Source organism: Simochromis diagramma, unplaced genomic scaffold, assembly GCF_900408965.1.
Source record: "Simochromis diagramma unplaced genomic scaffold, fSimDia1.1 OVJJ01000355.1, whole genome shotgun sequence".
NCBI lineage: Eukaryota > Metazoa > Chordata > Actinopteri > Cichliformes > Cichlidae > Simochromis > Simochromis diagramma.
The window spans coordinates 1309746-1337666 of record NW_024387174.1 but is presented as its reverse complement, the minus strand read 5'-3'; the positions used below and the strand labels follow the sequence as shown (position 1 = coordinate 1337666).

Below are 27921 nucleotides of genomic sequence, written 5' to 3'. Positions count from 1 at the left end.
TCAAACGTGCTGAATGCCGTGCTGCTGGGCTTTTTGACAGCCTGAGTGGAAGCTGTAAAAGAGTGTTCATCACTAAGGTCACATGTTTGGCTGCTTGATGTTTGCTGCTGTCCACCCTTCCTGGGAACCTAATAAGGGTTTTACGACTCTGTGTTTCTGTCTGAGAAATTGGATTTAAGTGCAGCCTTTGGCCTCTCTGTGCTTCCACCTGAGCAGTGACGGGCAGCAGAGATGATTTGCTCCGATCTTTGCTCAGTAGATGGCGAGTAACGACATGCAGGTCAAGAGAGTTATCATTAGAGAAGAATGGATGCTGTGCAAATGTTCATACTTTGAAATGGCAGTGAGGGGGGGGGAGCTTCCTCTACAGCACCAATAGCTGGTATCGAATATAATTACCCAGGTTCACTACTTCATGGCTCCTCATGGTGGCGCTTGTTAGTCAAATGAAGATAAAATGAGCAGAACTTTGCTAATTAGCAACACAGAAGATGAAACGGTTGGGGAACAGTGAAGAGAAGGACAGTATGGGCTTATTAATTGAACTGACGCATTAAAAATGTCTGTATTTGAATAAGTAAATTTTCATCGGAGTATGAAGTATCGCAGAATCGTTGAATCTTGTTATCGTGTAATGCATCATGATAGTATTGTTTCATGTTTCTCTTTCACCTTTACTTAAAACATTCAGGTGAAATTTGATTTATTTGCTTTCTGTCTGCGTAATTATTGATCATTTACCTCTTTGATCCACAGACGTACATCGGTTCCATCCTGGCAGCAGTCAACCCTTACCAGCCGCTCCCTGGCCTGTATGACCGACCCGCTGTGGAGATGTACAGTCAGCACCACCTCGGTGAAATCTCCCCGCACATCTTTGCCATCGCCAATGAGTGCTACCGCTCGCTGTGGAAGAGGCTGCAGAACCAGTGTGTCCTGATCAGGTGTGTGATCTGTTTTTGTGAATGTATTTTGATTGTTTTTGAATCTCCAGAAGTTTTAATGGATTTACAAAAACACAGCAAGGAGTTGAAGCAAACTCATGTAAAGTCTAGCGGCTACTAGAGAGCAGAGTGTGAAACGTTGGAGTATTTTAAATATTTCGTTATTGTTTTACAACTTTTGCAGACTTGATGGTTCACATTTAGAATATCAGCACCATCTTTGCCTGAGGTTTTATCAAGCATCCTTATTGGTCCTTTGAATGACTCCCCACAGAGTACCAAACTCCTTCCTCTGGTTTCAAGTCTCCTCAGCGCTTTGGCTGCACCTCTGAGGATCTCTCTCTCTCTCACTCACACACACACACACACACACACACACACGCTCTTTCTATCGCAATCCTCTGTCTGCTCCCTTCCGTCCCAACATCCTTCCTCTTTGATTTCAGTTGGACAACTTTCACGTCGACTGTGGCTCCATTGTTCTATCGACACACACAGACGTTCTCTTCCTACTAAGTTAAAAAGGAGCTATTTCTGTAACTCAGATATGATAATATTTGGCTGCTAATTTAGTGAAGGACGGATACAGGAGTTGTGTCTGAGTTTAAGTGCGTGGGAATTGTTGTTAGTTGTCATCAAGGTATCCTGAATACGTGGCCATTCAACTTCCTGTTGCAACATTGTATTGTTGGCAGCAAAGTAGTTGTAAATACAAGCAAATAAATTAAGAGCACAAAAAGGGTGGTACACTACACAGAGATTATTGAGCCAGAATGGCTCTATCAGCTTTTCCTGTGACAGTTTGCTCATTAGCTGTCGTAGTTAAGAGTTGAGAGCTTAAAATTCTAGTTTCACATTTCTGTTTCTTCCGTTATGAAATGCGTGTCATGTTTTCATCTACAAGACAGAGCATATTAAAATGTGTTGAGAGTTTGGAAACTGAAATCCCCATATTTCTGAAGACTGTTTAGAGCTAGTATCTGAAGCAGAAAGAAATAAACATGGTGCTGGAGAGGTGTCGTGTTTGGAGAGTCTCAGTCTGCTGCTTCAGGCAAAAGAGCTGCAGTTTTCTTAGGATTAGCCGGCATTAGTTTACAGCCTTGTTTGGTTCGCTTAATTGGCGTTGGGGATAACGAGGCACACATGTTTCCTTTAAACTTGAACCGGTTTAAGTTTGTGGGGAAAGCAGAAAGTTAAGTAGCTGGGATTTTGTTGTTTGCATTACACATTAATGAAACATTAATTAGCGATTATGTTTAATTCCTTCTGTGTTGCTGATGGTTTAAGTTGCACCTCTATAGTCATCACCATTGAGGGCCTGACCATCTACCACACAAAGCATCTCTATGATCCACATCACTCACATGATTTATCAACCAAAATGTCAAGTGGAAATTTTCACCATGACTCATTTTCACAGCCTTTTCCAAAAGCTGCCACTGTTGCGCCCAAACTTAGAAGGCATGTTGTTCATGTTGGTGTGCTGGGAGGAGATCTCACAAGAAATTGAAATATTGGCAGATGCAGCCTACAGATTCTGTCCGCTCTGAATGTGTTCCCATAAAAATCAAATTTAGCTTGTAATGCTACACAAGAATCTCTTAAAGTGTGAGTTGGCTCTTAAATGAGGAGGAGGAGACGGTTCAGTCTGCATTGCACTGGTGCTGGTGTCCCATCACCTGGATCATGAGGTAGCATTTCATCTGGCACTCTCTTCAGCTCCACCATGGAGACACTAGTTATTATGCTGCAGTTGGTTTATCAGTCATTCTATAAATTTAATTTCTATGTCCCAGTAACATAAAGGTTATAATTAAGCTTAATAACTGCAGAGAGACATGAAAAAGATGGTTGCTCCATATAAAAACAGATTTTGGCTTACTTGCTGCAGCACATGTAAACACATCATTTGATCTGTGCCAGTAACCTTGTTTCTGTGCATGCATTCAAGTTTGTTTTTATTAAAAACCAATGATGACCATTTTTAATCCTAACTTACAAAATGAATGGGAATACTTCCCTGTGCTTGTGCACGGCATGCAGTCTCACGTGTTCTGTCTGTCGTCTTCTGGTCTGATGATGTATTTGGGATACAGAAATTCTTTTGTCTGGCACGATGTTGGTTAGTGGGAAGAACATGCGCCATGGTGCACAGAGCGAGGCGTAAACACAAACGTTGTAGTGGCGCTACAGAAAGTCCTGAGCCACACAATGCTGTCACTTTGTTAACGAGTCGTATCGCTGCTGTGGATCTGCTTTGTGTTTGTCTTCATCACCTTTCGCTTTTCAAGAAAAATCATTTGTTGTTTCTTGTATATTGGACAAAACTGTGGAACATTTTAACAAAGGGGAACAGAGCTTGTGAAACTTTTTAAATTCACCACAGAAAGTGAAAAGTTGAAAGAAAAATAAAGCCTACAGTTCAGTTGTGTAATTTTTTTCCATGACAGCAACAGCAGCACGTGAAGTCATCCAGGCCAGAGAGGACAGACCGCAGACCACAGCCGTAACCTTTAGCTGTTGTCTCAGCTAAAACACAACCTGATGGTTTTCTGTCTGTTAAAATAGAGTAAATGACACACTGAGCTTTCCAAGGTACACTCTGCACTGCTTGATTATCCTCTTCTAACTCTGATTGGTTTCGTATTCCGAATATTTTGAGGTTCGATGTTGCAGCTTTTTATGCGCTCCATTGTCTTAAGAATTCAGCTGGTTACAATGTTGCGAAATAGGAAATGAGGGTGATTACAATGAAAGAGCGCAAACACTGTCGTCTGACAGCCTGACCACGATATGCTTAAGGTTATACTTACCAATATACTTAAGTTTACATACAGAATTTACTATTACTCTTAAATAACTTGTTTTAAACTACGGTACCACCAGAGTTTCTTTCTTTTTTTCTTTTGGACCCCTCAGGCAGGGAAGTTTAAGACTTTCACTTCTAAGCACTGGGTTTGTTTTCTGTCAGTGTTTTACTGCCTCTGAGCTGCTAATTAGCTGCTAATTGTTACCCTGAAGGTAGACTTTTAAACTTTGCAAAGGAATAAAACGCTTAGGTTAAGGGTTATAGACTTGGCAGCGCTTTGTGAAAAACACATACAGATATCTATTTTTCCACTGTGAAACTGTAAAAATCAAACGGGACTCTGAATGCAAGACGATCTTTGAATTAAAACAAAATTCAAAAGCTAGAAAAATGTTCTTGGAGTATCTGCAGAACCCACGTAAACACAGAGAGAACATGAAAACACAGAAAAGCCCTAAACTGGTTTCAAACCCTGGACTGTGAGGCGACAGTGCTAACCACCTCACCGCTGCGCCGCCCCCACCTCTAAACCCCATCTGCCCATGCGTCTATACCTCAGAATTTGTCTGCTTTTATACTTTCACATCTGAGTTCATGAAGTGGTGGCGCCCCCCCCCCCCCCCCGAGTGATGGATGTGTGAGGCTGTGAATAATTGCAGGGAGGGGAAGAGAACGCCCCCCCCCCTTTTTTTTTTAACCACCTTGTGTTTCTCCTGAGGGCCGCTGCCGGCTGTGTGGGCCGACTTTTTGACTGAGGATCAGAACTGAGGCTGTTTTAGTCATGCTCTGTGGTGGTCACTGAAAACACATGATGCCCTCTGTAACCAAACAAAAATAATCCTGAGTCATTCAACATCATATATCAAACGATATCATTTAATTAGTCAACACAGGATCCATTAAGTGCAGTTATTAATGAGTGGCAGTCATGGCAGTGAAGAAAGACCTGAGTGTTTAAATACTCGCCTCTCATGTGTGATCTCCCACTAAAGCAGTTTATTTCTAACTTTCTAACCACGTCCGATTGGCTGCAGTGTGTTGAACTGGGTCAAATTAAATGTGACTGAATTACTGATTTTACTGTACTTGCATTTAAAAAGATAATTTAAATGCATTTCAGTGGCAAAGAGTGAGACGACCAATACTTGAAACCAGATCACTGACGCAGTCGTTGCCCTCCATGACAGAGCCGACTGCAGACTTTTTACAGGCAGGTTTTCAGGCTCATAAAGGTCGTATTTTTGATACCCTGAAGTTAGACTTTGGGTGGAGGATCATTTTAACACAGAGCTGAAGTCCTGCCCAGCTGCCGCAGTACGTGGCATGGTTCACAATGATGTCTGACACCCACACACATTTCTCCTGCAGGTCCCCCAAAATCACCAAAGCGGTCTCGGTGCAGACCCTCATAAAACATGTAACATGCCAGCACCTCCACCCATACACAGAAAGGTTCGCTTCATGGTGTGTTTGAGAGAGAGAGGGAGGAAGAAGAGCTATAAATCGCAAGCTGGCACTTTCAGGCGAGGCAGGAAGCTTCTCTCACTGGATTTAGGGATTGTGGGTAATCAGATCCAGTCAGGGGGAGGCGAATGAAACAGAAGCTGGTGTAAAATAAGTGGAAGAGGAGAAGGAGGAGGAGGAAGAGGCCAGCTCTAACACAAGGCCATCTGCTCATTAATGCTCATAAATGCCACTCTGCATTTTCAATTATGCGGGTACCTGCCTACATCGAGCCACATTGTTTTAATGGAAGCCCCCCTTTGAGCTGGTGCTGCAGATTTCAGCAAAAATGCCCTCCCCACCGCCAGCAAAGAAAATCCTGGAAAACCTCCAAACGCTCGCTGTGCACAGAAGATGCCACCATGGCAGGTTTAAGTTTGGATAATAAAGCAATAAACCAGAGATGCAGACCTCTAATTCACATTTTATTAGCTAATTCTCTCCATTTCTTATGAACCCACTTTCTTTGTTGGCTCAGTAGCATTCTTACAACTTTAGTGTTGCAGAATAAGCCATGCCTTAGACAGAGAATTGTATTAACCACGCCCTAAATCTAAATATATATACGTCTATATCTAAATCTAAATGGAACACGAACAGGTGACTTCTATAAACTCAATCCTTGTACAGTACCCAGTTTTTGGGACTTGCATGTATGGAGGTTACTGCCGGGACAGGACTTGACTGACCTGCAGTAAACACTGACCTTGACCCTGTCCGGCTCTACTGGGATGAACTTGGAATGCAGACTGTGAAACACCTTATCACACAGTAGAAGTGATGGACCTCGTTAATGCTGTGGATGAGACCAAGCCTTTGCAGGCAGGTTCCAACATGTGAATGAAAGATTAAAGGCAGAAGAGTGGAGGCTGTTAGAGCAGCTCACTAACACTCATGTCATTGGTTCAACATTTACAAATGGTTATATTAAGCAGGCAGCCAGGGTGTTTGAACACTGTAATAATCGACAGTCAGAACAAGTTTGTCATTTAAGAACAAAACAAAAGCTAGCACGCTCATGCCTGAAGCTTCAATGCAATCAAACTTTTTCATTTGCAAACTTTGGTTTGTTGGGCTGCTTTTTTTATGGCTAGAAAGGCTCGAATTTTTAAATTGCAAAGCTGTCGAGGTGTTTTTCTGCCCAGCCTACAGGTTCCCTCCCCCAGCAGTTTGTTTCTGACCCCCTGACCCATAGGTGGGTGCCGGGTCAAACCCAATAGTCTCCAGCCTTGTTAATTATTCAGGCATGTGGGGGTCACAAAAGCCCTGCAGCAAAGCCTTATGAAAACATACCTGAGAGGGTTTCTCTTGGGATTCAGCAGGATTTCTCTGTTTCGCCTGCTTTGAGCGTCTGACACATAATTTGTGACCAAAGGAAGGAATGGATCACAGCAAAGGAAGAGAGCCTGGTGGAGCGGAAACATAACTAACTGTGCAGATTTAAGTGTAACATGAGACGAGCAGTTTTCTAAATGTGAAATTTTATGGTGTTTGCGTTTTATCAGTGTTTACATGTAGAAATAAGCATCAGTGCCTTTTCATGAGTTTCACGTTAAATAATGACGCATCCCAGGTAACTTAAAATACTCGTGAGATCCCGTTAAAGATGCTCTAAAAGCTGGGGAAGGTTTTAATCATTCTTCACCATCTGTGGGGGACATCCAGACAGGACTGGTGACCTGATCCTGGATGCTGTGGAGGAGGTTGGTGTCACATGAAAGTAAAGGCTGTTGCAAACACTGGTAGGGTAAGAGGCGGTGCTGCTATAGGGGGCATTAGTGCCTAAAGAAAAACACCTTGAACTCAGTCCATTGTTGGATAAGTAAGCAGCAGAGACTGGATCAGCACAGCTGTCTGGGCTCAGATTGAAAACTCCAGCTGTGGGGATTTTGACGTTAGTCTGACGCTGGGCTGGAAGAAAAAGGTCTAATCCCTTATACAGGGTTAGATTTTTAGCACGAGTCGCACTTCAGTCTAAGCTCAGGCTTAGCTGCACTTGGGCTCCACTTCACTCTGATAATCAGACTAAACTTCCTGAGTTAAACCCCGCTCCCACTGCAACATCTGCAGACGTCTGGTCAGCCTATCATCACGCCTCTTATCTAATCTCAAACTGTTCACACACAAGAAAGCACTCAGCACAACAGCACAGTGTAAATATGCAAAGGTTTGTGTTCATACATAGACTGTGTAGTGCAGGAAATGGCTTTGTCTTCATATATGTTCTATTAATACAGTGTTCTCACACCTTTCCCCCGTCACACATCACCAGCAGCCTCTTTTATCAACTTTAGCAACTTTTGGTCTGAGATTTGATTTTGTTTGGATGTCGTGAGCTGTAAGGATCCAGTGTGATCAGTGTTATTGGATGCTGCCATTTATAAATTACCCACAATTTTATGTAATGAATGATGCATTCGTTTTTAATTGGCCTTCCGATTATCAACTCCAAATGGTAATCATGTGTTTTTGGAGTTTCTAACAAGTATTTCTTTCTTGAAAAATGCATTTTTTTTCATGCAAGAACCTGTATACCTTTATCACTCACACGTCTACACTTCTTATCATTTTATAGTGTGCAATGTTGCAGTAATCTAAAACAGGAGGCTTTGTGTCATGAAGATGAAGGAGGTCCTCACCTGTTTATAAATCTGTGTATTGAGGAAGAACAGAGACTCACTAAAGACAATAAAACAAAATATTTCCCTCTAAGTGTTTTAGTTTTTATATTTCTGGCTGCACATTATTTCATATTTTAATTCTCGATTTTTACATGTTTAAAGTGACAAAAAATGTGAAGTGTAGTTAATTCAGCATTGTCTTAAGAATTCATAGTATGATTTACTAAAATGTGCTAGTAGGTCAGTTAATATTTGCTTTACTGTCAACATGTTGGTTAAATGAATGCAAATGTTCCAGATCCTCTGGACTCCCCTAACTTACACAGCAGATTAGAAACGACAATAAAACAATAAATATAGAGTGTGAGACCATCTGAACGTCCCATGATGCAATGTGGTCTAGTTATTTACTGTAAAAGGGTTAATAGGCATAGACAGGGTGAGATATAATCAAGTATCTGTTGAATTCACAGAAGTGTGTAAGTGTGTAGGACATGACGTGCAGAGGTGCCCGTCGAACCTTACAAGGCGCATTCCACACCAGCTCGACAAGTAATTTAATCTTAATCTTCTTTTATGAAAACAGCTTCTATCGGTCGATGAGAACATTTCACCTTTTTGTCCCAGTGAAAAGAGCCAGTACATTTCCCAGATTCAATTACTTGTGTAGGCAGATTTTTTTTTTCTCTTCTCTCTTTGCGTGTCGCTCCTCATCTCGGTTTCTCTTCCCTGCTCAGAAACTCTTTCACTCTCTAGCAGAAACTGAGGCTCTTTGCCTCAGTACAAAGAGTCTGAGTGAGGTCCAGAGCTGTGGAGGCAGTTCGTCCAACACAATCAGTCGCCTGGCTGCAGACTCCCTCCTTCCTGCCTGTGGGGGGGCTTTTGCCTTGGGTGGCAACAACATGGGGGGAGCCAGGGATTAGTACAAAAGCAGGGTGCTGTATAGCTCCGTGTGTGTGTGTGTACCTGTTTAGGTGTGTGTGTGTGTGTGTGTGTGTGTGTGTGTGTGTGTGTGTGTGTGTGTGTGTGTGTGTGTGTGTCTGCCAGAAGTCTTATAGGTGACTTGCGTTTAACAGGCCTTTCCTGATTGGCCCATTTGTGTAGAAGAAGTTATTCAAATGAGTCACATGTGAAAGCCTTTAAAGTTTGACCTGCTGCTGGTGAGACGCACTGCTGAGATCTGCCGTTTGAATCACTAAAACTTCATTTTCCACCTTTTTTAACTTCAGTCTCTTCTGTCATAACATCGACACTCATGCGCTGCCTGTTCATGTCAGAAGTTATTGCAAGTCACCCAGAGAGTTTATGTTATCTCCAGTCCTGTTCTGTGTCCATCTGGAATGTGACACTGACTTTAAGGATGTGGCCTCTCTAAAGTCTAAACTCTAAACTCTAAAGTTCAACTTTATTTATAAAACTCGGCAAAAGCAAGCAGTGTTTCCCAAAGCACTGTCCAAGAGACAATGACAAGGCTGTCAAAGCTCTGCTTTTTAAGATGACCCACAAATAGGTTCTCTCACTACTTTGTTGAGGCAGTTTCACATAAATAAGGTTTAAACATTATTTCTAGTTGTACATTTCATCAACTAAAACGCTGTAACCCAAACCATAAACTTTTCCTAAAACCAACAAAGACTTTTTAAATGCCAACAATAAAAGTAAAATTAAAAGCATTAAGGTCCAAAAAGTGAAGGTTGCTATGAAGTTTATGCTCTAAATAATTTGAATTTAAAATACTTTAAATTTATAGATCCAAATCTATAAACCAAAATATGCATTAAATGCAGGTGTAAAGGGATTTTATCCCTAAGCTGATAATCACTCATAATATTTGTAATAGAAAGTTAAATATCTGAATAATGTTTTGCAGTCTTTAGATGTAAATGAGATGGTATCTTTCCACTTTCCCACATACACAGTCATCTGCAGACATGTCGAATAAAAGAGAAGTTCAGCAGGATGGCTGTCAGATCACCTGGTGTAGTTGTCGGGTAACAAAGAACATTTGTGTGTTATCAGATTAGCTGTCAGTGGTAGGTGAGGTGATGTAAAGAGCATGAATGTTTTTCATGGTGCTGTGACTGTGTGGTATGTCCATCGGGCCTCTGAACCACCATAATGCCTCGAGAGGACGATCTGCTGTAATGCAACCCTGTCCATATGTTTCCCACTGCCTCTCTTCAAGTGGAATTTCCTCAATTTGCTGCCAGCGTCATTATATAAAGCATGCATCCAATTAGTTTCCAAGGTGTTGTAATATTTCTGTAGTATCTGCTTGGATTGTGGGCTTATGAGCAGAGGACTTTAGTCGACCTTTAAGTCTTTGCCTCTTCGGTAATGTGCAGATTCTGAGAGGATTATTTTAAATGAAGGAAAGAAAGTTGGTTACAGATGATCATAATGTGAAAAATAATTGTTTGATATATCAGTTATTTAGTTAACAAAGTTAAAGCAGATGTATTCACTTCGAAGTAGTCAACAGTGTCAAAGTTTTATACCAAAAAAAGGAAAAAAAGATTAAATTCCCAATTCTTTGTGCCAAAACTGACTCCGCCCCCCAGAGCTGTTGCTGATTGATCTTTTCCTGGTCAGCTAACAAGTTTAATGGGCTGTTTTAATGCACATAAGATCCAAGTTACAACATCCTTGTACTGAACTCTCAGCCTGACTTAGTTTAGATGAGCTAGAAAAACAATAAAAAATAAAATAAAAAATGAAAAAGAAGAACGTTACTGTAGCTGAACTAAAGCTAAAAAAATATCCATGAATGTTTTTAGTCCCATCCTTAGTTTCTTTCAGGCTTTTTTCTCCTCCCTGCATACAAACCAGAACACAGAAACACGTCTGTTCAGTGGTGAAGGAGCTACCAGCAGGAAAAACCACATGTCAAACACTGTGATCTCTCTGAGGGGAGTCACCCAGCCATTATCCAAATGAAGAGTTTTCTTCCTAAATAAAGTCCCATCTACTGTCACCAAATGTTTGCAGATGTGAGAGAAACTCTCATTTAAAAAAAAAGGATGTTTTGAGGTGTCGTAAACAGGATTTCATAACAAAGGCAAACAAGCGTGCTGTGGTGCTTCCTCCTCGGGGGTTAGGTCACATAGCAATTTCGGCCCGCAGACATTTAATTAAGGCTCCCACCCAACAAAAACACACTGAAGATATGTTGAAGATAATGGTTTTCACATTATTTTCACTCAAATCTAGAAGCAATCTTGTAACTCAGGGGTCATCTTGGAAATGCCTCTGGGCATCTATCTACTGCCTAAATGAACAGAGAGGAAGCCAGAGCTTTCATTTCCATGTTCAGTGGGACGCAAACACTGCGTGAGTCACCAGTCAAATCAGATCTTATTTTTTTTAAAGGCAGCTTAAAAAGTTTGATTAATTTTTCTTTGAATAAAGTTTAAAAGTTTCATCACATTCTGATTTAATTATTCAGCCCAGATCTCCAGCTCATCCCACCAAACTAAGTAAAATGATAAGTATTCCTGCCTTTATCTTTATATTGATTTAAAAGTAAAGATGCCAGCAACCCATAGACTGTATCTAAAAGATGGATGTAGCCACGGTGCCGTCCCACAGTTTTGAAGCCTCTAACTGAGCTTTTCCATTTTAGCTTCGCTGACATTCAGATATCACAAAGGGACACTTCTTACTTATAAAGTGTCAGTTTTTCAGTCAAAAGATTGGCCAGCTGCTTTGTTATCCCCATGGATGCTGATGGGAGAAATTCATGATCCAAATTATCCTGATATGTCATTCACAAATCCAGCCCATAAACTCATCAGTGTTTACTGAGGTCACAGTAAAGAACTGAGGGTCATTTTTCCATAGACTTCTATGCATTTACTTCTTTTTGCATCCAGAGGTGTCGCCCCCTGTTTGTCATTTCTATAAGTGCAGGTTTAGGTCAATTCTACATTTATTTCACAGACTTGCAAGCTGCATCCGTCTTTTACCTACCAGTAGCATATTTATAAATTGAGCTATTTGTATATATCAGAACTATTTTGTTATATTTTGTAAGTTGGAGCAACTGTAACTACATAATTTCCTCAGGGATTAATAAAATATTCTGCTGGTGATTCTGACTTGCATGGATTTCTTTTCAGTCTACTTAGCACGCTCTGATGTTTCCTGACAGTATCACTGAAACGCTTCCTTCAAACCTATTTTCTCCCAGGCTTCCAGAAAAGGTCAGAGGAGCTGTTACTGCTGTAGTTGTCTTACTTATGACCACTAAGTGTAACTTCTTACAGGTCTTTAGTGTGTCTGTTGAATAATGTATTTTTGGGGGGCAGTAATCTAACAGTCGGGGGTTGCTCTCGGTGTCTACGTTTTCAGGGTTGATTATTAACGTGACTCGCCTGAACCTCACACTGTTTGGCTGTGGGTTGCCAGGTTCACGTTAAATGTCACTGTGATGTGCGTGAGGGTATCCTGCTGTGTTTGACAAGAAAGTTGTGTTACCGATTACAGCAGTAGAGGTGCAGCTGGACATTATGTTGGGTGATTCTACACCCCTTTCTGTCCGTTTCTGTCAGTTGTGTTGTGTTTAATGTACCTCAGGCATCTGATAAATGTCACCAGGTTATTCAAGTGAAAACATCTAGAGAGTGTGTGTGTGTGTGTGTGTGTGTGTGTGTGTGTGTGTGTGTGTGTGTGTGTGTGTGTGTGTGTGTGTGTGTGTGTGTACCAAGTCTGTAGTGGGATGAAAGTGGTGATTGTGGTTCAGGCAGATGAAGCTTGTCAGGTGGTTTGACTTGCAAAAATCATAGTCATCAGCACAGCGCGTGGAGAGTGGCTGTTTTAAGCGTCGGCTCTGAGTGTGTGGAGTTTGCTGCCCCATATACACACAGCCCCTGCCTGTAGAATAAAGTGGGGTTATTATAAAGGACTGTAGCTGTTGAATGACTATCCATGACTAAATGATGCTTTTTCTCTATTTATAGAATAAAACTTAATCATTGTTGCAATGGTCATTCAATTGTGTGCTTCATTGTGGCTGCTGTATCCTTACAGGGCATGAGCTTGCTGCATTTCAGTTTTGTCGACCCTCTGTGCTCACCGATCAGTGAGAATAGATTTCCCTGATCTGGTCGCCTGAAGCACACAGTTCTGTCTTTGAGCAGAGAGGTCAAACCCACCTGTTCTGTTTGATGCTCGGTGTTAATCATCCAAAGTTGCTCTAGTAGAGTGCATGAATAAAAATGTGGGGCTAGAAAAAGCAAAAGGAGCCATTCTTAACTATTAGTTACTCATTTTTGCTGTTTTGTTTCCCACATGAATCAGGTTTTTCATCCCGTCATGCTTCATGCCTCCCGTGGCTTTATGTCACTTCTTATTTTTATGATCTTGACTTTCACTGTGATTTGATTCATTGACCGGTTTCAATACAAGAGCCAGGGATCCTAAGTCAGTTAGCAGTGCCCAGTGCGCCATCTAGTGGTTGGGTTTTGAATATTTCCCCTGAACATCTCGATGCCATGAGCTGTGTGTGGAACGCTAATATTAAATTTAACATATAACCAAAACTATAAAGTGTGATTTGAAACCTGCTAAAGAAATCCATTAAATGAATCTTCTTATGACATCACTGCTTAATTTCTGAGGCATCTTCGAGATTGTGTTTATTTTTCTTTCCTTTCCCTCAGTGGAGAGAGCGGCGCTGGTAAAACAGAAAGCACCAAACTGATCCTGAAGTTCCTGTCAGCAATGAGCCAACACTCACTGGAAGTATCATCCCGAGACAAGACGTCACATGTGGAGGAGGCACTGCTGGAGAGCAGGTAAATTACACCTATCATTACAAATTAACTCCATAGTGCTATGGGGTAATGGCTCAATTGCTTTCCTGGTTAATGATCACGTCCTTTCTTCACTCTAAAGTCCCATCATGGAGGCCTTTGGGAACGCCAAGACTGTGTACAACAACAACTCCAGCCGATTTGGGAAGTTCGTCCAGCTGCATGTCAGCCAGAAAGGCAACATCCAGGGAGGCAAAATTGTCGACTGTATCCTTTAAAACCAACTTGATGTTAAGTGGCCTACGCTTCCTTTCCCTGCTCATTTCCTGCGCAGGCTTAGCATTAAAGGAGGCCATGCTGTAAGGGGTTAGCAAAATTGCTGTCAAGGGTAAAAATACAGCAAGCAGGAGAGAGCCACAGCTTCCTGTTCATTTATTAGCACAAATCCTTCATTAGGAGCACGAGGATTGTAACATTAGAATAAAACTGATTTGACTGTTTTTTTGATGATGTTATTCCTTCATCTTTATTTATGTGTTTATGTGTTCACATGTGTTTTAAAAGTTTATTTTAAGGCCCAGCTACAGTTCATGCAACGTTTAACTAGCTGGTAAACACAGAATTGAATTTTTTATACATTTTAATGCTGGTCTTTGCTTAAGTTGTCCTATTTGAACATTTCTGCAGAATTCTGTTAGCAGTTTTGTGCGTGCAGGCTTTTTTTGACTGTTTTGTGCCTTGACACTTGACACTTTTGTGGCTGCAGACCTCTTAGAAAAGGTGAGTGTTCTTCTTCCTTCCTCCCACCAAATCTGTGATTAGGGTTGAATCAGGAGTGCTGGAGGCTGCTGGTTTTCACTTCACGTTTTCACTTTGTGAAATATGTTTGTAAAGAAGGGAGGTGCAAGCAGCTCCATGGAGTTTTTTGTTATCTTGTTGTAAAAGCACACCATCTTTGGGTTCAGTTTAAACTAACTAAGGCTGCTGTTCTGTGTGTTTGGTCAAATGTGAAAATTAGCATTAGTTTTGATGTGAAGATGTATATTAACTCTCCTCTTCCTCTGCAGAACCGAGTGGTCAGGCAGAACCCAGGGGAGAGAAACTACCACATTTTCTACGCCATATTAGCAGGAACCAACAACCAGCAGAGAGGTGAATGAGGGGAAAAACACCATCGTTTAATTTAATAAGCATTTAAGTAGGAAGGTTAACACAGATGAAGTTATGAGTCAGTGCAAACAGACTTCAGGCACAGAAAGAGCAGAAAGCTAACGTGGTTCAAATGTGTCATAGATGTTGTAATTTGTGTGTTTCTGTGTGTCTGCAGAGGCGTTCGGGTTGACCCATCCTGACAGCTATCACTACCTGAGACAGTCCAGCTGCCAGGACGACAAAACAATCAACGACAAGGGCACTTTTCAGGATGTTCTGGTGCGCGTGATTATGTTGCATTTACTGATTTAAGGCTAAAAGTAACAGTTATTTGCACTTTACTGTGTCTGCTGTGTTCCAAAACATTTGGTTTTGGTCAAATTTAAAATGTGGCAAACATTTAGAATGCACAGACTGCACATACTTCTCCTTTTCCCTCATAGTTTGACATAAATGATATTTCTGTATGGTACTCATGATTCATAATCACAAGTCTGAGCAAGAAACTTTTGATCCTGGTGACTGAAAGCTGAAATCACTGCTGCCAAACCAAAGCATCAGACTTATGGCTTTAAATCAGTCCAAACCTCAAAGAACGCCCTAAAGTCTTTACAGCTTCTCAGGACGGATTGTTTCTAACAGCAACTTCCACCCAAAAGAAATAAAATCAGCTGGTGAGAATTTAAACATGAGGCCACCAGAGGCGACCTGAGGTTTTCATCCGTTCTTTTCTCCTTGTGTGTTTGCGGTTCCCAGAACGCCATGCGAACGATGCAATTTACAGAGGAGAACATCAACGAGATCCTGCGCCTCCTGGCTGGGATCCTCCACACGGGAAACATTGAGTTCGTGACGGCCGGAGGGGCTCAGATTTCCTCCAAATCAGGTAGAGTTTACCCTTCCCCTCCACACATTTTTCTTCATATGGTTACAATGAACTTTGGCGAGCTAATTATGGTCCTACAAACACATAAGTCTGGCACTGTTGTCAACAAAGTAGTTCTCATGATTAAACTTAACCACGTCTGAAACAAAGAACTGGGGAAATTTATTTTTTTTACTCACAAACAAAATGTTTAAAGTGTTTGTTTGGGAAGATTAGAACTAAATACTTCCACAGCTTGTCATTAGTTTGGTTTCACTTTCCTTGAAAACTTTTCATTCAGAGTAAAATATTCAGACTTCAGGGCACAAACAAACCCAGGATCTAAGCCGTTATTAGCATTGTCTCAGCATGTTAAAACTTAAACTTTCATCTGCTTTCACTGTGACTTCACCTTTGGGTTGATTAAAGGCTAATGCATTTCAAGGTCAAAAGCCAAATGGAAAGGATGCTGACGACAGTGATCATGGTGTGAATGAGGACCAGTTAAATAAACGTGATGTGTAAAGTCTGGTTTCCTCCACTTAAAATGACATTTTACGTCCAAAGTCGTTAACGGTGTGTTTCATTTGTTGGCAGCACTCAGCTGGACATCTGAACTCTTGGGGCTGAACTCGGATCAGGTTGCCGAGGTCCTGACGCACCGGTCCATGATCCTCAGGGGCGAGGAGATCTCCACACCACTAACTGTGGAACAGGTCAGTTGTACTTTAAACATCCCAGATCAAAGCCATCCCACCAAATAAAAATGGCTACAGATAAAAAATAACAGCCATGTTTTGATTATAATGGTCCTTCCTTGTTGGGCCTCTAATGCATGTGAGGCCAAATCAAACTGAATCTCAACACCTTGCCACAGCCATGAGTACACTGATACAAAGCAGAGTTAGCAGTGAAGGTGATAAATATGAGATGGAAGGAAAAACGTAACGCTTGACTCAAGGAAAATGACATCATTAATTAACATCATTAATTAACCATTAACAGTATTTGTCAAGAAGAAGTTTAGTTCGAATGTTTGTTCAGGAAAAACTGGCTTTGCTGTTCTTTGGTGACAAATGCAGTAGGAGCAGTTCTTATTGGTTGAAAGAGCTTAATAATATTCATGGGATCAGGTGGAAAATCTACATATTATAAACACAGATAAATATGTGCAACAGAGATTAAAAAAAAATGTCCTGACTTTCACATCGTGAGTAGTCATACTATCTACTGCATCCATCCCATAATGCATCTCCACATTTAAACCTTCAACCTCACAGAGAACAATTCTTCACTAATTTTAGCCTGAAGCAGGTTCCGGCTGTTTAAAGTGAAGGCAAAACAAAACAAAACACACCCAAAACCCAAACAGTGTTCGAGCTTTCCGGCTATTCTCTGCTGTTATTGCTTTGTGATGACTGAGGCCTTTGGGGGGCTGAACTTATTTCCTCAGTTCATCAGTCTGTAGGGGGCTGCGCTTGAGTCAAAAGCAGGTTGTTTGTGCCTGTTTTTCACTAATTCATCAATGGAGGTAAAGTAAATGTTACCGGGACCTGAGAGTTCAGTTGCTCTTATGTTTCTCTGAACATGTTAACATGGAGGATGGGGACTGTGTACCTACTGGTTATGGTTACCTCCACAGTTTAACTGGCCGTCTTACATTTTTCTTTACATCTAAAAAACGTTTTTTCTCTTTACCCAGTTTCTTGTCTGTGTTGCTAATGACAGAATCTAAAAATGATCGCTTCAATCATCTAAACAGGAAACCAAGAAAATATTTAGCATAATGGATTATTCTTACTTTTCATGAAGATAAATTTCTGTCACTTAACATATTGATTAATTGAGGAGTTGTGGTAGTGTTTATACTAAAAATATTAAGTGAATTAATAAGAAATTAGAATAAGAGTCAGAAAATGAGGATGATGTTAATTTTCCAGGTAGTTCCAGTTTATTCATTCATGACCTTCCAATAAGCCACTAATTAAAGACTTTAGCTGAACACCAACTGTGTTTGTCCTGCTCCTCTGCAGGCCGTGGACTCTCGAGACTCCATGGCCATGGCACTTTATTCTCAGTGTTTCAACTGGATCATTCGCAAACTCAACACCCGCATCAAGGGCAAAGAAGACTTCAAGTCAGTCAGCATCCTGGACATCTTTGGATTTGAGAACTTTGAGGTATGTTTAGTAAAATTCCCCCTTAAAATGTCAGTATAATGACCAAGTATTATGTGGTCCAAAGGGTTAACTCAGGAAAGACCCACGGGTGAGCAGTCTGTGAGTCCACTGTGACATGAGAATGTAATATTCCCTCTGGGACAAATACGTTTATTAAATGTAACTGAGTTCAATTAAATTTCAATCGCTTGTTCAAGCACATTCGAATAAACTTTCCCCTCCCCAAGAATTTTAATCATACTTTGTTTTTAATCAAGAAATCGGTAAATAACCCTCAGGGATTCCTCGTTTTCCAGTTCATTAAGTCTTCGTCTTTGTTTTCTGTGTCTGATAACCGCCTGATTTTCCCACAGGTCAACCGCTTTGAGCAGTTCAACATCAACTATGCAAATGAGAAGCTTCAGGAATATTTTAACAAGCACATTTTCTCCCTGGAGCAACTTGAATACAATAAGTAGGTGGAGGTTGTTTGTTCGTGATGCGTCGATTTGTTTTGCACCAAAAGTCTGTGATCTAGTGTTACTTTGCTGTTTGTTAATGCTGCTTTCAAAAGAAGACAACTGTAAAGTTTTCAGGCCGTCCAGCTCAACTCTTTGATAGTTATGTTACCTTTTCATACATTAATTAATATTAATGTATCACATTAATATTTTAGACTTTATTTTAACATTATGAAATTAAACAAAAGATCGACACATATTACAGAACAGATTTTGAGACCAGAAACATAGAAGGTACTCCTAAAGATTTTATTTAGTTAGTGTTACAGCAGGAGGTGCATGCAAGGAAGTCTTAAATGAAAATTGGTGAAAAGAAAAGAATCCACATATTATTAATGTCGTTTTTGCTAATTGTGAAACGCTGCCACTTTCAGCCAAGTATTTGTTACTATTATAAACCCACAAAAATGGAACTGAATCATTATCTCATGCTGAAAACTTAATGGAAGCTAGTAGGGGAAAATGCTTACCACAGAAACATGGTTTAGCCTACATCTCTGCAGAGCTTTGTTTATTCTGGTCTATCTCAGAATATATTAGAAGTTTGTTCAAGTTGATGCAGTGTCATTCAAACATGGGAGATGTATGTGCAATAAAGCTTTTTTTTTTCTGATTGTGAAGCTAACTTTACTTTTTTCTGCTAAGCTAGGAGAGCAAACAAAACTAAATGTGTTACACAAAGAAAGTTAAAAATTAAAAAAAAATATTAAAAAGGGAATATGTAGGATTAAGTTAGCTAGCAGTTACAAATGCTGAAGGTATTTTTATTTGATATAGCTGGTTGAGATGGTAATAGATATATTTCTTATAGCATTTGTTTGGGTTGCTGATGACTCTTTATTAGTTGCTAGCTAATGTTTTTCAAAAGATGTTTTGAATATCAGGAAATTGTGAAGTCATGTTATGTGTGAAATAAGATTAAAGTTTATAGGCCTTTAATATGACATAAGCTCGTTCTTAACGCTGGGCTAAACAGTGCTTTGCATCAGCTAAGCTATCACAGAAAATCTTTGCAGTTTGTACGCTGCCAAATAATTTACATATACTGAACAAAATGTTTTCATATCCACTCATTTTAAAGAAAAGTAGGTTGATGGGATCAATAGGTTGAGGGAAATCAGCATAATCGCCCAGCACCTCCATTTATCCATGGTTTTGTATCTTGAGGGTTTGTTTTATTGGGAGTAACCCAGAGTAGCAGTGAACCGTGATGCTCCTTTAAAAAAGAACAAAGATTTGTCCTAAAGAAAAAATCTTGTGTTATGAACTAAAACACTAAGTTTGATCGCCACCAATCTGTGCTTTGTGCTGTAAATGTATAGCATCTCTATGAGAAGAAGTCAGGGATGAAAACATGCTGGTGCAGGTGGCAAAGACTAGAATGACTCATAAACCCAGATGTACTTTCATCCCTGCCTTTAAATGTGTCCGTTATTAATTCGCTCTACTAAATCCTTTTGTTTGTTTTTCTTGCTGCTTCTTGCAGAGAAGGCCTGGTTTGGGTTGACATCGACTGGATGGATAATGGAGAATGTTTGGATTTGATTGAGAAGGTATGCAGATGATTCAAGATTTGTGAAGTGGCAGTCGAATACTGTTGTGTCAGTGATTAAAAGAAGTGTTCCTACGATCCATGCAAACAAATATTTCCAAAAAGTGCAGTTGCAGGTAGTATTAGTTATTGGTTTGACCTCATTGAGACAGCGGTTATATTGCTTGCGTGGTGGTTATATTATTAATTTAGTGGTAGGCTGATACTATTTTACAAAAGCAAGAAAAAAAGCAGTGATGAGATCAGAGTAGACAAGACTTGAACAAAAAGAGCACAAAGGTGGTGAGTGTAGAGACATTTAAGATGATGATGATGATATAAATCATGGTGATGACTGCTGATGGTAATTAAATCTGTGTTTCCATAGAAACTGGGTCTTCTGGCACTGATGAATGAGGAGAGTCACTTCCCCAAAGCCACAGACGACACCTTGCTGGAGAAACTCCACAGCCAGCACTCAGTATGTCGCGCTTGACTTTGATTCACTTTGGCAGCTGGAGCTTCTCCTTTTAACTGTTGGAAAACAGTTCAGTCCCACACGTGCATCTACTTCCCTCTTTCTTTCTATTTTACATTGCTTTAAAAATATAAGGTCTATAAAAGTGGTCCCACCTGTCCTTAGAGTCTTAAAAAGTTTGCTGTTTTCATTTTCACTTGTGAGGGATCTTAGTTTTTTAAATGCATGCTTTAATACTTTAATACTACTAATACCTAGTTATCACTACAGTTAATTAATAAACACAGACTCCTTTATGGTGGGGTGAAACCCAATTTTAAATATTCGTCAGACTTCTGCGATAATGTTCAAATGATTTTCGATCAGTGCCTCAAATTTCACACAACTTCACATCTACTTTCTCCGTTTCCATCTGATAAATAACTGGTAAACTGGGAACTTCACAGTGTGTCACGTTACATGCTGTGGTGCAGCTTCACGTCTAATGTTGCTGAGAGGATATCGATCGCTTCCAGCAAACAGCGCTGCTCATTTCTTGGCGTTTGGCTGTGGAGCAAGCAGCTTGATTTGATTTGACTTAACATTGATGTCATTGCAAGTAGTAAAGAGGAGTAATACTTTGAGTGAGTGGGAGCTCTTTTTTTTAATGTTGCTAAATAATTTCTTGGCTGTGCTTTTAGTGCAGCTTTACAGCCTTGTTATAGAGGATTCAGAGCCAGTAAATGACTCTTAGATATATTAAAACCAGAGAGAAGAGTGTTAAGTGGAGACTCAAAAAGCAACGGTGGGACTTGATTTGTAATTTTTAGCATTAGGAACAAATATTTCCCTCAGTTTTCTGCAGGTATGACCTCAGATACCATAAAGCATGTTTTCTCCTGCAGAAAAACCCTTTCTATGTGAAGCCACGTGTTGCTGTGCACTACTTTGGAGTCAAACACTATGCAGGAGAGGTGAGACCATAATATCTGTTTCTGTTTATTGTTTTTATTGTTGTGTTTTTGTGGTTTTAATGGAGCAGCAGACTGATTTAAAGTGAAGCCCCAAAGCAGATCACGTGTCCAGGTGCTATTCGGCTTTTTATTTGCTCCAGTGAAAGCCTCTCTCTGACGCACTGTGGTGGCTTGGCACAGGTGGTGTATGACGTGAGGGGGATGCTGGAGAAGAACAGAGACACCTTCAGAGACGACATCCTGAACATGCTGAGGGAGAGCAGGTAGGCGTGTGGCCCTGCTTTGCATTTTTGCATTTCTATTGTTGGACCACACATTTATTTTTTAAAATAAGGTTGGAATTAAATTATCTTTCAAAAGGAAATGGGCATACTGATCTCATATTTGTTTAAGTTTTCACAAAAATTTCGACTCAAAAGCATTTTCCTAACCTTTAAGCTCAATAATGGTTTAAGCTGCACAGCGCCTCTAAGTGGCCTCTCTCGTTTCCTTCAGTTAAATTTTTTTTTCACACCAATAATCAAAAACTGAAAACTAGAAATTGGACAAAAATGTGATTTTTCAAATTGATTGATCAGAGCTGACTTTTATTTAACCTTCACTTTGTTGGGGCTGGCACTGTAAGTATTAACTAGGGTGACCAGATCCCAGCCAGCTAATATGGGGCAAACACCGTTTGTGTGGGAGAAAGTGAGACATGTAAACAATGCAGAGACTGAATGTCTGAGTTTATTTCACTGTTATATCAGCTTCTGTATTTAGAGATTAAATGACATTTCTGAGCCACATCTGACACGTTTAGCAGATATCATATTTCCCCCTGTGTGAAATTGAAAAATAACTCTAGCAAAAAAGGCAAAAACTTTATTTCTCAGAATAAACAGCGGCTTCATTTCCCATCACATTCAACAAAATCTGTAAAGCTGGAGACTTTTTGTGATTTGTTTTTGTCCCTGATGTGTATCGCATCAGACAGGCTGACCTTCCTGAATAAAAACCCTTCCTTTCATATATACTGGGAAAAAGCTAACCTTTAGAAAAGCACTTGTTCTGCAGAACCACTTAAAATGTGGGACGGAGGCGAAGCTATAAAAATGCTATTCAGTCCCACATAAAGAGGGTCATCAATAGTATTAAATTTGACTTTTACATAACAACACTATTGTCAGTTTATTTCATTTTTGCATTTGCACTGCAAATTTCACATCACACTAATTCCACATCACACTATTTGCTTCTATTTGTCAGGTTGGACTTTGTCTACGATCTGTTTGAACACGTCCTGAGCCGGAACAAACAGGACACTCTGAAGAGCAGCATCAAACACAGACGGCCCACAGTCAGCACCCAGTTTAAGGTAAGTCGCAAATAAAAAGTGTGTTTACTTTAAAGTCTTCCTGAATTGTTCTCTAGCAGTGCTGAATGCTGCAGCTGCTTGATCTGTTTTTGGGAAAGTTGGACAGGTGTGTAGAAACCACCAAAAGCTATTTATTAGCAGCAGTGGGAGTTTTGCTACAGGGGCACAAATCTTAGTAAGAGAGGCAGTAAAAGAAAGAGTGATAATAGGAAGAATTGCATTAGGAGCAACAGCAGAAACATTTGTTAACTAATACCTATTAAATAATGTGTAGTTGTTGTGGTAGCAGCAGCGACTACTTTGAAAGTAATAGAGAGTGCTTGAGTAAAGTAGTTTTTCCAGATAAAGCAAAAACATGTGATTTGGAGAAATAATGGTTGTGACAGTAATTAAAAGAAGGAGACGCTATGATAATAAATCAATTTAAAAGTAGGGTCATTTTTGCATAGAATCCTATACAAAGATTTATTTTGCAGCCAAGGAGTCTCCCCCTGCTGGCCATTAGAAAGAATACATGTTCGAGGTACTTTCTCATAGGCTTCTCTTTACAGACCAGGAAATTGCAGTCTGTGGTTATTACAGCATCAGTAGTTGTTATAATAAGAGTTTGAGCTGACATAGTAACAGAAACAGTGGTTGTAGCAGCAATGTTGTACAAGTTGTAATAATACTATAAGGACTGAATGAAATGTATAGAGAGTCGTTATCTCCGAGTGCTTCTGTTGGATGTCACGGTAGCTTCTGCACATGTTCACACACCTTAAGTACTGGACGTGTTGTAAATGTTTGTAAAGATTACAAGTTAAAAAAAGGTCAAAGTGACATAAATTTCATCATCGTCCTGTATTCGTGTACCCTGCTGGTTGTGGAGCTCACTCAGTGAGGGTACCAACTGTGCCTGCATCCTCAAAGCAGGCTGGAAAATAGTGGAGCAGGAGCACCTCTGTCTATAGTGTCTGATGCTCTCTGTGCTCAGACGGCTGTAATAGTGGCAGTAACTAAAGTGTTTACACCCATTTATTTTCTTACAGGACTCTTTGCACTCCTTGATGGCCACGCTCAGCACTTCCAACCCATATTTTATCCGATGCATCAAACCAAATACACACAAGGTGAGTGCTCACGAACACACATTCTAGATGTTGGGCCGTGGGGAAGTCTGTGTGGGACTGTCATTTAATAATCAAACAATCCTCCCCCACCAACGAACTGCAGACAGGAATGAACAGTGTATGGCCCTTCTGGTGACCTTTCACCTCCAGTTGCTTAGCAACAGGCAGGAGAAGTGGAAAATGCAGGGTTAATGTATACAAATGATATACTGGGACTAGTGGGATTAAGTATCTCTGCCAACTAAGGATCAACCAAATCTACTGCATATTGTTTTTAATAATGTTAAATGAGTGATTTCAGTTGTTCATATGAAATATTTTCAAATTCTTTGCATGGTTGCGTTTGGCTTTTGGTTTCTTTGATTTAAGGATTGGAGGAAATAGAAAACAACACAATAGAAAATACAATAGCTCATGTGAGCAAAAACAAAGAGGGTTGACAAAAATAGATTCAGCATCAGCATGGCATGTGTTACCATTAGGGACCCTGGGAATGTTAGCCTACAGGAACGGTTTGCAGACCATGAATCCAAACTCTCCATTATGCTCTGAGCTGACCATCACCAGGTTGATGCACCTTACCTAAGTTACAACTTGCTGGCTAACAACCAAGAAGCCGTCTTGGATGTAAAAAATGTGAATATGAATTCATATAAAAGTCTGTTTTCATTTCCCAGCTTGAAGCATATGTTTCTGTGATCTTGTGTTTATTTTATTAAAACAGATTTTTTTGGTGATTTTCCATCATCTGACTTCCACTAAAATTGTACGTCCTTATAAAAGCCAATTAGCCAAAATAACCAAGGCTAGCTTAGAGTCTGAATAGAAACATATGTAGCAAAAATAATTTTTTTTCCGAACATATTTTACTCATTTGGTTTTGTAAATGGATCAAAGAGCTGAAGAAGAAACAGGGAACTATTTGGTTTGTGTAGAACTACTTAACCTGTGTTTTCCAGCAGCTGTCTCGATGGATTTTATTTTACATCGTCAGCTTTTTTGTTTTTTGGGTTTTTTGTGTGCTCAGTGAGAGTTAATTATGAGCCACAACAAAGGTATAATGTAGTTTTATACAGTTTTGGTTCAGAGCTTGTAACTACATAGTTCTAAAACAGTGTAGTTATGTAATATTAAATGATCGGCTTGCTTTAAAATACGAATCAGTCAAAATGACCCAGTATAGTCGTAGATACTTGCTCGGTGCAGCAGAGAAGCTCTCAGCTTTTCAGAAGCAGAGCTGAGCTGAAGCTGGAACCTGAAAATGGAGCATGACATTGGATTGTCGTTTTGTTTGCTTGGTTGTCAGTTTTCTCACACATACTCTCAGCAGCTGCCTCTTTTATTCTGTCTTTTTGCGGCGTATTTATTTCTAGCTCATACCTGCTGCATGTTTATCTGCAGGCTGTGGTTTATAGTAAATGGTTTAAAATTGGCCAAATTTCCCAGGGTGCTCGTGTATTGATGGATATCATCAATATCTGTCTGGATGCCTCGCTGCCTCGTTAACGTCACTGCAAATGTTGAATGTGTCAAGCTGAATTTGAAATACTCTCATTGATTGTTGATGCCAGTGATCATGTGCTGCCCGAGAATTTCCCTCTGCTACTCGACTGTCTGGCAGACGTTAATTGTTAAGTTAATTAACATTATTTTCTCTAACCACAAGGTCACCAGTGATGCTCAGAGGTCATAAGCATTTTAAACTGTTTTTAGTTCATTTATGAGGAAAGTGTAACATTTTACAGTATTATATATTATGTGTTTAATTTAATAGGACTTCTTTATACTACCAGTGCTCTTATTCACAGATATCTCTAAATATCGCTTTGACTATTACTCTAAAAAAAACAAAAACGTCCTTAAATATAGAAAGTCTCTGCTTCTCAGCCACACCTTGTCTTTCTTTCATCATTATCTTACAATGGCTTTTAAAAGAAAATGGAAAAAAAGTAGAAAAGTAGAAAAAAGTCTGATAGTAAGACTTTCACAGAGTTGAAAGGTCAGGAAGCCATTAAAAGACGGTCGAGGTATGATTGGATTTTTACTGAAAAAGAAGAAAAGACTTTCAGGGAAGTTGAAAATCTGTGGGAAGTTGCATCAACACACACATACACATTCTCCCTGTTTTCTGAAGTGGGTCCTATTTCATTGCTGACAAATCCAACTGATATCAGTTCTGAGATTTATGGCACAGCTGTGGTATTTAAAGTGACACTATTCGCTTTATGTTGCTGAGCCTTTATCTCTCTGCTGGGAAGCTGTGACGAAGTCGGACGTGGATACTCGGAGGTTTGTGACGCAGATGTGGTGCATCTGCACCGTCACCGTGAACAGTTCTGTGTATGAAAGTGCCTCTGTCGTTTCTGGAAGTCGTCTGATTCACACACACAGTGGGCGCTTCTGTTTCTGTGTGTGTGTGTGTGTGTGTGTGTGTGTGTGCAAAGAGAGTTTGTCTGTTCTTTGTGCATCAGCAGTACATATGAGATGGTTGCTGCCATGAGAGTTAAGATGCATTTTTATATTTTTCCTTGGAAAACCGTAGTGAGTGTAACTGGAATAAAACCTATAATCTATAAACTAAATAAAAATGTTTTCTTTTTTATTTAATCTTTACTTAATGTAATCTGAGATATTTGAGATTTTTAAACCAGGAAGTAAAAAGCTAATCACACCCCTTCATTCAGTAGTTTGAAGCAGCGTTGTGACTTTTATCAGTCTCTCACATCACTGTGGAGTAATTTTGGCCCACTCTTCTTCTGTGCTTTCATTCATGCACAGCTCAGGTTGCACCACAGTATTTCACTCAGGTTGAGTCTGTGCTGTGACTGATCTCTATGAGAGTTTGTGCTGATACGTAGTGTTTGGTTTTCACCAAACGTGCCACTGTGCATAATGGAAGGGCGAACATCTTCACCTTGGTCTCATCATTCTGAAGGAAATTGTTCCAGAGGTTTTATGGTATGTTCAGCTCTATCTTTGCACACTAAGCTTGCAGAGTCTGACCTTGGGATGAATTTGCTCAGAAGATCGTGGAAACTAATGGAAGCAGTAACGTTGTACTTTTTTGACTGTATATTGAGAGACATTGTATTTGTTATAGAAAACAGCAGGACAAAATTGTAGCATAGAGTGAAAAACCCACCAATTTAAGACCACACTGTTAAACAAATGAACAAATCACAGAAACACACTACACGATGTTCTCATGAAAAGCTTTTAAGGTTATATTATACACAAAGATGCAGCGGTAAGAAGCACAGACGGAGTATCTTGACTGTCCGCTGGGAGTCCAGCTGGACAGCCGGCGTGTTTTTATGAGGCGAAATACGAACGGCTGGACTCCTCTTCTGATCGAATGTTAAACAAGGCTGGGTGATGACTCCTGAGTGGAGCTTAATGTAGTGGGGAAACGAGTTGGAGAGAGGATCAGCTGCTCCCCAGGGGGATACAGGGGTCAGAGCACCACGGCACGTGGCCCCTAAAAAGCCCTCGAGAGGCGTCCCTGTCATCTGCCGTTTGACTCAGAGCAGGTGTCAGAGGGCGGTGGGGGAGAGGTGGAGGGATGCAGTGAGTGTGTTCATATGAGCAGCGGTAAAAGTCTCAAACATCTGAAAGTGAAAACCTCATTCTACAAAAAAACAATTAAATAATAAATTTTTCCTGCTGCAAGACGTTCCCTCCCTGTTTCAACATTTAGGACTTTCAGGAAGATTTTCAGGGACTTCCTATAAGTCTAGCTGTTAACTAAGAGCTTTTTTGGCTGCAGTGATGTAATGGTTTGTTGAATAGACCTGCATGGTCAATGGGACTCCTGCAGATGGTGAGTGGAGTCTGTGGAAATATCAATATATAGACTGAATGCATAATGGAAAGGACCGTTGGCTCTGAATACAACGAGGAGAGATATCAGCATATAAAATGCATTTGCATATGCTGGACATTTTCAAATAGACATAATCTTAAGGTTCTTTAACACTTGATGCTCTGTGTTTGAGTCCAACAGCCAGTATGTTAAATGGAAACACTGGCACCGTGCCACCAGAGACTGGTCCAGAGCAGGCGCAGCACGCAGATCTACGAGTTATCTATAGTAAAATGAGGAAGTGTGACCCCAATGAAGATATGGTGTCAACATTACTTCCCTTTTTCAAACAGAAATTGTA

The 27921-nt window shown here is 40.2% G+C and overlaps 1 protein-coding gene across 1 annotated transcript in view; it reads left to right on the top strand.

Moving 5' to 3' along the window:
* Positions 1–27921, top strand: part of myo10 (myosin X) — a 125148-nt gene that overhangs the window by 68995 nt on the left and 28232 nt on the right. Inside the window, exons 4-19 of the mRNA XM_040049305.1 lie at positions 757–944; positions 13538–13672; positions 13773–13897; positions 14397–14410; positions 14698–14782; positions 14958–15061; positions 15539–15668; positions 16245–16363; positions 17681–17827; positions 18181–18281; positions 19814–19880; positions 20247–20339; positions 21221–21289; positions 21470–21552; positions 22538–22646; positions 23678–23758. Of these exons, the coding sequence (XP_039905239.1) occupies positions 757–944; positions 13538–13672; positions 13773–13897; positions 14397–14410; positions 14698–14782; positions 14958–15061; positions 15539–15668; positions 16245–16363; positions 17681–17827; positions 18181–18281; positions 19814–19880; positions 20247–20339; positions 21221–21289; positions 21470–21552; positions 22538–22646; positions 23678–23758 (1650 nt within the window). The remainder of the gene's footprint in view (positions 1–756; positions 945–13537; positions 13673–13772; positions 13898–14396; positions 14411–14697; positions 14783–14957; positions 15062–15538; positions 15669–16244; positions 16364–17680; positions 17828–18180; positions 18282–19813; positions 19881–20246; positions 20340–21220; positions 21290–21469; positions 21553–22537; positions 22647–23677; positions 23759–27921) is intronic.